The sequence below is a fragment of the Salvelinus fontinalis genome, unplaced genomic scaffold (assembly GCF_029448725.1).
Source record: "Salvelinus fontinalis isolate EN_2023a unplaced genomic scaffold, ASM2944872v1 scaffold_0124, whole genome shotgun sequence".
NCBI lineage: Eukaryota > Metazoa > Chordata > Actinopteri > Salmoniformes > Salmonidae > Salvelinus > Salvelinus fontinalis.
Genome location: NW_026600333.1, coordinates 288,947 through 304,949, shown reverse-complemented (window position 1 = coordinate 304,949; position 16,003 = coordinate 288,947). Strand labels below are relative to the sequence as shown.

The 16,003-nt window shown below is 33.2% G+C and overlaps 1 protein-coding gene across 44 annotated transcripts in view; it reads left to right on the top strand.

Annotated features, from left to right (window-relative positions):
- LOC129843353 (islet cell autoantigen 1-like protein) overlaps positions 1-16,003 on the top strand; it is a 112,378-nt gene that overhangs the window by 72,384 nt on the left and 23,991 nt on the right. For 43 of the 44 annotated variants that reach the window (XM_055912037.1, XM_055912033.1, XM_055912031.1 and 40 more), the window contains one exon: positions 15,775-15,837. The exons of the other annotated variant lie outside the window; for it this stretch is intronic. In XM_055912037.1, the coding sequence (XP_055768012.1) occupies positions 15,775-15,837 (63 nt within the window). The remainder of the gene's footprint in view (positions 1-15,774; positions 15,838-16,003) is intronic. 44 annotated transcript variants of the gene reach the window in all.

Sequence of the window (16,003 nt, the reverse complement as noted above, 5' to 3'; positions counted from 1 at the left end):
CTATAACATTACATTATATACTGACCCCTACTGGACTAGATATACTATAACATTACATTACATATATACTGACCCCTACTGGGCTAGATATACTATAACATTACATTATATACTGACCCCTACTGGGCTAGATATACTATAACATTACATTATATACTGACCCTACTGACCCCTACTGGACTAGATATACTATAACATTACATTATATACTGACCCCTACTGGACTAGATATACTATAACATTACATTATATACTGACCCCTACTGACCCCTACTGGACTAGATATACTATAACATTACATTATATACTGACCCCTACTGGACTAGATATACTATAACATTACATTATATACTGACCCCTACTGGACTAGATATACTATAACATTACATTATATACTGACCCCTACTGGACTAGATATACTATAACATTACATTATATACTGACCCCTACTGGGCTAGATATACTATAACATTACATTATATACTGACCCCTACTGGACTAGATATACTATAACATTACATTATATACTGACCCCTACTGGACTAGATATACTATAACATTACATTACATTATATACTGACCCCTACTGGGCTAGATATACTATAACATTACATTATATACTGACCCCTACTGGGCTAGATATACTATAACATTACATTATATACTGACCCCTACTGGACTAGATATACTATAACATTACATTATATACTGACCCCTACTGGACTAGATATACTATAACATTACATTATATACTGACCCCTACTGGGCTAGATATACTATAACATTACATTATATACTGACCCCTACTGGACTAGATATACTATAACATTACATTATATACTGACCCCTACTGGACTAGATATACTATAACATTACATTATATACTGACCCCTACTGGACTAGATATACTATAACATTACATTATATACTGACCCCTACTGGACTAGATATACTATAACATTACATTATATACTGACCCCTACTGGGCTAGATATACTATAACATTACATTATATACTGACCCCTACTGGACTAGATATACTATAACATTACATTATATACTGACCCCTACTGGACTAGATATACTATAACATTACATTATATACTGACCCCTACTGGACTAGATATACTATAACATTACATTACATTATATACTGACCCCTACTGGGCTAGATATACTATAACATTACATTATATACTGACCCCTACTGGGTTAGATATACTATAACATTACATTATATACTGACCCCTACTGGACTAGATATACTATAACATTACATTATATACTGACCCCTACTGGACTAGATATACTATAACATTACATTATATACTGACCCCTACTGACCCCTACTGGACTAGATATACTATAACATTACATTATATACTGACCCCTACTGGACTAGATATACTATAACATTACATTATATACTGACCCCTACTGGACTAGATATACTATAACATTACATTATATACTGACCCCTACTGGACTAGATATACTATAACATTACATTATATACTGACCCCTACTGGGCTAGATATACTATAACATTACATTATATACTGACCCCTACTGGACTAGATATACTATAACATTACATTATATACTGACCCCTACTGGACTAGATATACCATAACATTACATTATATACTGACCCCTACTGGACTAGATATGCTATAACATTACATTATATACTGACCCCTACTGACCCTACTTGGCTAGATATACTATAACATTACATACTGACCCCTACTGGACTAGATATACTATAACATTACATTATATACTGACCCCTACTGGACTAGATATACTATAACATTACATTATATACTGACCCCTACTGGGCTAGATATACTATAACATTACATTATATACTGACCCCTACTGGGCTAGATATACTATAACATTACATTATATACTGACCCCTACTGGACTAGATATACTATAACATTACATTATATACTGACCCCTACTGGACTAGATATACTATAACATTACATTATATACTGACCCCTACTGGACTAGATATACTATAACATTACATTATATACTGACCCCTACTGGACTAGATATACTATAACATTACATTATATACTGACCCCTACTGGACTAGATATACTATAACATTACATTATATACTGACCCCTACTGGACTAGATATACTATAACATTACATTATATACTGACCCCTACTGGACTAGATATACTATAACATTACATTATATACTGACCCCTACTGGACTAGATATACTATAACATTACATTATATACTGACCCCTACTGGACTAGATATACTATAACATTACATTATATACTGACCCCTACTGGACTAGATATACTATAACATTACATTATATACTGACCCCTACTGGACTAGATATACTATAACATTACATTATATACTGACCCCTACTGGACTAGATATACTATAACATTACATTATATACTGACCCCTACTGGACTAGATATACTATAACATTACATTATATACTGACCCCTACTGGACTAGATATACTATAACATTACATTATATACTGACCCCTACTGGACTAGATATACTATAACATTACATTATATACTGACCCCTACTGGACTAGATATACTATAACATTACATTATATACTGACCCCTACTGGACTAGATATACTATAACATTACATTATATACTGACCCCTACTGGACTAGATATACTATAACATTACATTATATACTGACCCCTACTGGACTAGATATACTATAACATTACATTATATACTGACCCCTACTGGACTAGATATACTATAACATTACATTATATACTGACCCCTACTGGACTAGATATACTATAACATTACATTATATACTGACCCCTACTGGACTAGATATACTATAACATTACATTATATACTGACCCCTACTGGACTAGATATACTATAACATTACATTATATACTGACCCCTACTGGACTAGATATACTATAACATTACATTATATACTGACCCCTACTGGACTAGATATACTATAACATTACATTATATACTGACCCCTACTGGACTAGATATACTATAACATTACATTATATACTGACCCCTACTGGACTAGATATACTATAACATTACATTATATACTGACCCCTACTGACCCCTACTGGGTTAGAAATACTATAACATTACATTATATACTGACCCCTACTGGACTAGATATACTATAACATTACATTATATACTGACCCCTACTGACCTCTACTGGGTTAGAAATACTATAACATTACATTATATACTGACCCCTACTGACCCCTACTGGGTTAGAAATACTATAACATTACATTATGACCCTACTGACCCCTACTGGACTAGATATACTATAACATTACATTATATACTGACCCCTACTGACCCCTACTGGACTAGATATACTATAACATTACATTATATACTGACCCCTACTGGACTAGATATACTATAACATTACATTATATACTGACCCCTACTGGACTAGATATACTATAACATTACATTATATACTGACCCCTACTGGACTAGATATACTATAACATTACATTATATACTGACCCCTACTGGGCTAGATATACTATAACATTACATTATATACTGACTGACCCCTACTGGACTAGATATACTATAACATTACATTATATACTGACCCCTACTGGACTAGATATACTATAACATTACATTATATACTGACCCCTACTGACCCCTACTGGACTAGATATACTATAACATTACATTATATACTGACCCCTACTGACCCTACTGGACTAGATATACTATAACATTACATTATATACTGACCCCTACTGGGCTAGATATACTATAACATTACATTATATACTGACCCCTACTGGGCTAGATATACTATAACATTACATTATATACTGACCCCTACTGGACTAGATATACTATAACATTACATTATATACTGACCCCTACTGGACTAGATATACTATAACATTACATTATATACTGACCCCTACTGGACTAGATATACTATAACATTACATTATATACTGACCCCTACTGGGTTAGATATACTATAACATTACATTATATACTGACCCCTACTGGACTAGATATACTATAACATTACATTATATACTGACCCCTACTGGGCTAGATATACTATAACATTACATTATATACTGACCCCTACTGGACTAGATATACTATAACATTACATTATATACTGACCCCTACTGGACTAGATATACTATAACATTACATTATATACTGACCCCTACTGGACTAGATATACTATAACATTACATTATATACTGACCCCTACTGGACTAGATATACTATAACATTACATTATATACTGACCCCTACTGGACTAGATATACTATAACATTACATTATATACTGACCCCTACTGGACTAGATATACTATAACATTACATTATATACTGACCCCTACTGGACTAGATATACTATAACATTACATTATATACTGACCCCTACTGGACTAGATATACTATAACATTACATTATATACTGACCCCTACTGGACTAGATATACTATAACATTACATTATATACTGACCCCTACTGGACTAGATATACTATAACATTACATTATATACTGACCCCTACTGGGCTAGATATACTATAACATTACATTATATACTGACCCCTACTGGGCTAGATATACTATAACATTACATTATATACTGACCCCTACTGGACTAGATATACTATAACATTACATTATATACTGACCCCTACTGGACTAGATATACTATAACATTACATTATATCCTGACCCCTACTGACCTCTACTGGACTAGATATACTATAACATTACATTATATACTGACCCCTACTGGACTAGATATACTATAACATTACATTATATACTGACCCCTACTGGACTAGATATACTATAACATTACATTATATACTGACCCCTACTGACCCCTACTGGACTAGATATACTATAACATTACATTATATACTGACCCCTACTGACTCCTACTTGGCTAGATATACTATAACATTACATACTGACCCCTACTGGACTAGATATGCTATAACATTACATTATATACTGACCCCTACTGGACTAGATATACTATAACATTACATTATATACTGACCCCTACTGGACTAGATATACTATAACATTACATTATATACTGACCCCTACTGGACTAGATATACTATAACATTACATTATATACTGACCCCTACTGGACTAGATATACTATAACATTACATTATATACTGACCCCTACTGGGCTAGATATACTATAACATTACATTATATACTGACCCCTACTGACCCTACTGGACTAGATATACTATAACATTACATTATATACTGACCCCTACTGGACTAGATATACTATAACATTACATTATATACTGACCCCTACTGGACTAGATATACTATAACATTACATTATATACTGACCCCTACTGGACTAGATATACTATAACATTACATTATATACTGACCCCTACTGGGCTAGATATACTATAACATTACATTATATACTGACCCCTACTGGACTAGATATACTATAACATTACATTATATACTGACCCCTACTGGACTAGATATACTATAACATTACATTATATACTGACCCCTACTGGACTAGATATACTATAACATTACATTATATACTGACCCCTACTGGACTAGATATACTATAACATTACATTATATACTGACCCCTACTGGACTAGATATACTATAACATTACATTATATACTGACCCCTACTGGACTAGATATACTATAACATTACATTATATACTGACCCCTACTGGACTAGATATACTATAACATTACATTATATACTGACCCCTACTGGACTAGATATACTATAACATTACATTATATACTGACCCCTACTGGACTAGATATACTATAACATTACATTATATACTGACCCCTACTGGACTAGATATACTATAACATTACATTATATACTGACCCCTACTGACCCCTACTGGACTAGATATACTATAACATTACATTATATACTGACCCCTACTGGACTAGATATACTATAACATTACATTATATACTGACCCCTACTGGACTAGATATACTATAACATTACATTATATACTGACCCCTACTGGACTAGATATACTATAACATTACATTATATACTGACCCCTACTGACCCCTACTGGACTAGATATACTATAACATTACATTATATACTGACCCCTACTGGACTAGATATACTATAACATTACATTATATACTGACCCCTACTGGACTAGATATACTATAACATTACATTATATACTGACCCCTACTGGACTAGATATACTATAACATTACATTATATACTGACCCCTACTGGACTAGATATACTATAACATTACATTATATACTGACCCCTACTGGACTAGATATACTATAACATTACATTATATACTGACCCCTACTGGACTAGATATACTATAACATTACATTATATACTGACCCCTACTGGACTAGATATACTATAACATTACATTATATACTGACCCCTACTGGGCTAGATATACTATAACATTACATTATATACTGACCCCTACTGGGCTAGATATACTATAACATTACATTATATACTGACCCCTACTGGACTAGATATACTATAACATTACATTATATACTGACCCCTACTGGACTAGATATACTATAACATTACATTATATACTGACCCCTACTGGGCTAGATATACTATAACATTACATTATATACTGACCCCTACTGACCCCTACTGGACTAGATATACTATAACATTACATTATATACTGACCCCTACTGGACTAGATATACTATAACATTACATTATATACTGACCCCTACTGGACTAGATATACTATAACATTACATTATATACTGACCCCTACTGGACTAGATATACTATAACATTACATTATATACTGACCCCTACTGGGCTAGATATACTATAACATTACATACTGACCCCTACTGGACTAGATATACTATAACATTACATTATATACTGACCCCTACTGGACTAGATATACTATAACATTACATTATATACTGACCCCTACTGGACTAGATATACTATAACATTACATTATATACTGACCCCTACTGGACTAGATATACTATAACATTACATTATATACTGACCCCTACTGGACTAGATATACTATAACATTACATTTTAAACTGACCCCTACTGGACTAGATATACTATAACATTACATTATATACTGACCCCTACTGGACTAGATATACTATAACATTACATTATATACTGACCCCTACTGGACTAGATATACTATAACATTACATTATATACTGACCCCTACTGGACTAGATATACTATAACATTACATTATATACTGACCCCTACTGGACTAGATATACTATAACATTACATTATATACTGACCCCTACTGACCCCTACTGGACTAGATATACTATAACATTACATTATATACTGACCCCTACTGGACTAGATATACTATAACATTACATTATATACTGACCCCTACTGGACTAGATATACTATAACATTACATTATATACTGACCCCTACTGGACTAGATATACTATAACATTACATTATATACTGACCCCTACTGACCCCTACTGGACTAGATATACTATAACATTACATTATATACTGACCCCTACTGGACTAGATATACTATAACATTACATTATATACTGACCCCTACTGGACTAGATATACTATAACATTACATTATATACTGACCCCTACTGGACTAGATATACTATAACATTACATTATATACTGACCCCTACTGGACTAGATATACTATAACATTACATTATATACTGACCCCTACTGGACTAGATATACTATAACATTACATTATATACTGACCCCTACTGGACTAGATATACTATAACATTACATTATATACTGACCCCTACTGGACTAGATATACTATAGCATTACATTATATACTGACCCCTACTGGGCTAGATATACTATAACATTACATTATATACTGACCCCTACTGGGCTAGATATACTATAACATTACATTATATATTGACTCCTACTGGACTAGATATACTATAACATTACATTATATACTGACCCCTACTGGACTAGATATACTATAACATTACATTATATCCTGACCCCTACTGACCTCTACTGGACTAGATATACTATAACATTACATTATATACTGACCCCTACTGGACTAGATATACTATAACATTACAATATATACTGACCCCTACTGGACTAGATATACTATAACATTACATTATATACTGACCCCTACTGACCCCTACTGGACTAGATATACTATAACATTACATTATATACTGACCCCTACTGACTCCTACTTGGCTAGATATACTATAACATTACATACTGACCCCTACTGGACTAGATATGCTATAACATTACATTAGATACTGACCCCTACTGGACTGGATATACTATAACATTACATTATATACTGACCACTACTGGACTAGGTATACTATAACATTACATTATATACTGACCCCTACTGGACTAGATATACTATAACATTACATTATATACTGACCCCTACTGGACTAGATATACTATAACATTACATTATATACTGACCCCTACTGGGCTAGATATACTATAACATTACATTATATACTGACCCCTACTGACCCCTACTGGACTAGATATACTATAACATTACATTATATACTGACCCCTACTGGACTAGATATACTATAACATTACATTATATACTGACCCCTACTGGACTAGATATACTATAACATTACATTATATACTGACCCCTACTGGACTAGATATAGTATAACATTACATTATATACTGACCCCTACTGGGCTAGATATACTATAACATTACATACTGACCCCTACTGGACTAGATATACTATAACATTACATTATATACTGACCCCTACTGGACTAGATATACTATAACATTACATTATATACTGACCCCTACTGGACTAGATATACTATAACATTACATTATATACTGACCCCTACTGGACTAGATATACTATAACATTACATTATATACTGACCCCTACTGGACTAGATATGCTATAACATTACATTTTAAACTGACCCCTACTGGACTAGATATACTATAACATTACATTATATACTGACCCCTACTGGACTAGATATACTATAACATTACATTATATACTGACCCCTACTGGACTAGATATACTATAACATTACATTATATACTGACCCCTACTGGACTAGATATACTATAACATTACATTATATACTGCCCCCTACTGGACTAGATATACTATAACATTACATTATATACTGACCCCTACTGACCCCTACTGGACTAGATATACTATAACATTACATTATATACTGACCCCTACTGGACTAGATATACTATAACATTACATTATATACTGACCCCTACTGGACTAGATATACTATAACATTACATTATATACTGACCCCTACTGGACTAGATATACTATAACATTACATTATATACTGACCCCTACTGACCCCTACTGGACTAGATATACTATAACATTACATTATATACTGACCCCTACTGGACTAGATATACTATAACATTACATTATATACTGACCCCTACTGGACTAGATATACTATAACATTACATTATATACTGACCCCTACTGGACTAGATATACTATAACATTACATTATATACTGACCCCTACTGGACTAGATATACTATAACATTACATTATATACTGACCCCTACTGGACTAGATATACTATAACATTACATTATATACTGACCCCTACTGGACTAGATATACTATAACATTACATTATATATTGACTCCTACTGGGCTAGATATACTATAACATTACATTATATATTGAGTCCTACTGGTCTAGATATACTATAACATTACATTATATACTGACCCCTACTGGGCTAGATATACTATAACATTACATTATATACTGACCCCTACTGGGCTAGATATACTATAACATTACATTATATACTGCCCCCTACTGGACTAGATATACTATAACATTACATTATATACTGACCCCTACTGGACTAGATATACTATAACATTACATTATATACTGCCCCCTACTGGACTAGATATACTATAACATTACATTATATACTGCCCCCTACTGGACTAGATATACTATAACATTACATTATATACTGACCCCTACTGGACTAGATATACTATAACATTACATTATATACTGACCCCTACTGACCCCTACTGGACTAGATATACTATAACATTACATTATATACTGACCCCTACTGGACTAGATATACTATAACAGTACATTATATACTGACCCCTACTGGACTAGATATACTATAACATTACATTATATACTGACCCCTACTGGACTAGATATAGTATAACATTACATTATATACTGACCCCTACTGGGCTAGATATACTATAACATTACATACTGACCCCTACTGGACTAGATATACTATAACATTACATTATATACTGACCCCTACTGGACTAGATATACTATAACATTACATTATATACTGACCCCTACTGGACTAGATATACTATAACATTACATTATATACTGACCCCTACTGGACTAGATATACTATAACATTACATTATATACTGACCCCTACTGGACTAGATATGCTATAACATTACATTTTAAACTGACCCCTACTGGACTAGATATACTATAACATTACATTATATACTGACCCCTACTGGACTAGATATGCTATAACATTACATTATATACTGACCCCTACTGGACTAGATATACTATAACATTACATTATATACTGACCCCTACTGGACTAGATATACTATAACATTACATTATATACTGCCCCCTACTGGACTAGATATACTATAACATTACATTATATACTGACCCCTACTGACCCCTACTGGACTAGATATACTATAACATTACATTATATACTGACCCCTACTGGACTAGATATACTATAACATTACATTATATACTGACCCCTACTGGACTAGATATACTATAACATTACATTATATACTGACCCCTACTGGACTAGATATACTATAACATTACATTATATACTGACCCCTACTGACCCCTACTGGACTAGATATACTATAACATTACATTATATACTGACCCCTACTGGACTAGATATACTATAACATTACATTATATACTGACCCCTACTGGACTAGATATACTATAACATTACATTATATACTGACCCCTACTGGACTAGATATACTATAACATTACATTATATACTGACCCCTACTGGACTAGATATACTATAACATTACATTATATACTGACCCCTACTGGACTAGATATACTATAACATTACATTATATACTGACCCCTACTGGACTAGATATACTATAACATTACATTATATATTGACTCCTACTGGGCTAGATATACTATAACATTACATTATATATTGAGTCCTACTGGTCTAGATATACTATAACATTACATTATATACTGACCCCTACTGGGCTAGATATACTATAACATTACATTATATACTGACCCCTACTGGGCTAGATATACTATAACATTACATTATATACTGCCCCCTACTGGACTAGATATACTATAACATTACATTATATACTGACCCCTACTGGACTAGATATACTATAACATTACATTATATACTGCCCCCTACTGGACTAGATATACTATAACATTACATTATATACTGCCCCCTACTGGACTAGATATACTATAACATTACATTATATACTGACCCCTACTGGACTAGATATACTATAACATTACATTATATACTGACCCCTACTGGACTAGATATACTATAGCATTACATTATATACTGACCCCTACTGGACTAGATATACTATAACATTACATTATATACTGACCACTACTGACCCCTACTGGACTAGATATACTATAACATTACATTATATACTGCCCCCTACTGGACTAGATATACTATAACATTACATTATATACTGACCCCTACTGGGCTAGATATACTATAACATTACATTATATACTGCCCCCTACTGGACTAGATATACTATAACATTACATTATATACTGACCCCTACTGACCCCTACTGGACTAGATATACTATAACATTACATTATTTACTGACCCCTACTGGACTAGATATACTATAACATTACATTATATACTGCCCCCTACTGGACTAGATATACTATAACATTACATTATATACTGACCCCTACTGACCCCTACTGGACTAGATATACTATAACATTACATTATTTACTGACCCCTACTGGACTAGATATACTATAACATTACATTATATACTGCCCCCTACTGGACTAGATATACTATAACATTACATTATATACTGACCCCTACTGGACTAGATATACTATAACATTACATTATATACTGCCCCCTACTGGACTAGATATACTATAACATTACATTATATACTGACCCCTACTGGACTAGATATACTATAACATTACATTACATTATATACTGACCCCTACTGGGCTAGATATACTATAACATTACATTATATACTGACCCCTACTGGGTTAGATATACTATAACATTACATTATATACTGACCCCTACTGACCCCTACTGGACTAGATATACTATAACATTACATTATATACTGACCCCTACTGGACTAGATATACTATAACATTACATTATATACTGACCCCTACTGGACTAGATATACTATAACATTACATTATATACTGACCCCTACTGGACTAGATATACTATAACATTACATTATGTACTGACCCCTACTGACCCCTACTGGACTAGATATACTATAACATTACATTATATACTGACCCCTACTGGGCTAGATATACTATAACATTACAGTATATACTGACCCTACTGGACTAGATATACTATAACATTACATTATATACTGACCCCTACTGGACTAGATATACTATAACATTACATTATATACTGACCCCTACTGGACTAGATATACTATAACATTACATTATATACTGACCCCTACTGGGCTAGATATACTATAACATTACATTATATACTGACCCCTACTGGACTAGATATACTATAACATTACATTATATACTGACCCCTACTGACCCCTACTGACCCCTACTGACCTCTACTGAGCTAGATATGCTATAACATTACATTATATACTGACCCCTACTGGACTAGATATACTATAACATTACATTATATACTGACCACTACTGGACTAGATATACTATAACATTACATTATATACTGACCACTACTGGACTAGATATACTATAACATTACATTATATACTGACCCCTACTGGACTAGATATACTATAACATTACATTATATACTGACCCCTACTGGACTAGATATACTATAACATTACATTATATACTGACCCCTACTGATCCCTACTGGACTAGATATACTATAACATTACATTATATACTGACCCCTACTGGACTAGATATACTATAACATTACATTATATACTGACCCCTACTGACCCCTACTGGACTAGATATACTATAACATTACATTATATACTGACCACTACTGGACTAGATATACTATAACATTACATTATATACTGACCCCTACTGACCCCTACTGGACTAGATATACTATAACATTACATTACATACTGACCCCTACTGGACTAGATATACTATAACATTACATTATATACTAACCCCTACTGACCCCTACTGGACTAGATATACTATAACATTACATTATATACTGACCCCTACTGGACTAGATATACTATAACATTACATTATATACTGACCCCTACTGGACTAGATATACTATAACATTACATTATATACTGACCCCTACTGGGTTAGATATACTATATCATTACATTATATACTGACCCCTACTGGACTAGATATACTATAACATTACATTATATACTGACCCCTACTGGGCTAGATATACTATAACATTACATTATATACTGACCCCTACTGGACTAGATATACTATAACATTACATTATATACTGACCCCTACTGGACTAGATATACTATAACATTACATTATATACTGACCCCTACTGGACTAGATATACTATAACATTACATTATATACTGACCCCTACTGGACTAGATATACTATAACATTACATTATATACTGACCCCTACTGACCCCTACTGGACTAGATATACTATAACATTACATTATATACTGACCCCTACTGGACTAGATATACTATAACATTACATTATATACTGACCCCTACTGGACTAGATATACTATAACATTACATTATATACTGACCCCTACTGGACTAGATATACTATAACATTACATTATATACTGACCCCTACTGGACTAGATATACTATAACATTACATTATATACTGACCCCTACTGGACTAGATATACTATAACATTACATTATATACTGACCCCTACTGGACTAGATATACTATAACATTACATTATATACTGACCCCTACTGGACTAGATATACTATAACATTACATTATATACTGACCCCTACTGGACTAGATATGCTATAACATTACATTATATACTGACCCCTACTGGACTACATATACTATAACATTACATTATATACTGACCCCTACTGACCCCTACTGACCTCTACTGAGCTAGATATGCTATAACATTACATTATATACTGACCCCTACTGGACTAGATATACTATAACATTACATTATATACTGACCCCTACTGGACTAGATATACTATAACATTACATTATATACTGACCCCTACTGGACTAGATATACTATAACATTACATTATATACTGCCCCCTACTGGACTAGATATACTATAACATTACATTATATACTGACCCCTACTGGACTAGATATACTATAACATTACATTATATACTGACCCCTACTGGACTAGATATACTATAACATTACATTATATACTGACCCCTACTGGACTAGATATACTATAACATTACATTATATACTGACCCCTACTGGACTAGATATACTATAACATTACATTATATACTGACCCCTACTGGACTAGATATGCTATAACATTACATTATATACTGACCCCTACTGGACTACATATACTATAACATTACATTATATACTGACCCCTACTGACCCCTACTGACCTCTACTGAGCTAGATATGCTATAACATTACATTATATACTGACCCCTACTGGACTAGATATACTATAACATTACATTATATACTGACCCCTACTGGACTAGATATACTATAACATTACATTATATACTGACCCCTACTGGACTAGATATACTATAACATTACATTATATACTGCCCCCTACTGGACTAGATATACTATAACATTACATTATATACTGACCCCTACTGGACTAGATATACTATAACATTACATTATATACTGACCCCTACTGGACTAGATATACTATAACATTACATTATATACTGACCCCTACTGGGCTAGATATACTATAACATTACATTATATACTGACCCCTACTGGACTAGATATGCTATAACATTACATTATATACTGACCCCTACTGGACTAGATATACTATAACATTACATTATATACTGACCCCTACTGGACTAGATATGCTATAACATTACATTATATACTGACCCCTACTGGACTAGATATACTATAACATTACATTATATACTGACCCCTACTGGACTAGATATACTATAACATTACATTATATACTGCCCCCTACTGGACTAGATATACTATAACATTACATTATATACTGACCCCTACTGACCCCTACTGGACTAGATATACTATAACATTACATTATATACTGCCCCCTACTGGACTAGATATACTGTAACGTGTTCAGTGGACTGGAATGACATGATGTACTTGGTTTCCTTTACAGGCCCCTTCCATGCTGCTGATGGACACAGCCTCACCAGCTCTCTGTGTGCTAGTCTGGACTCTGGTATGTGTGTGTTGTGATGCTTTATGGCATTGTTTTGTGCAGAAGCTAGTCCTTATTCACTTATATTGTGCTAATTGTAATTGGTATCTAAGTGTTAAGGTTTTACCATACATCAGGGGTCTCCAGCAGCCCACCAATGAAAAGCCAGACTATTTTGATAGGTTTT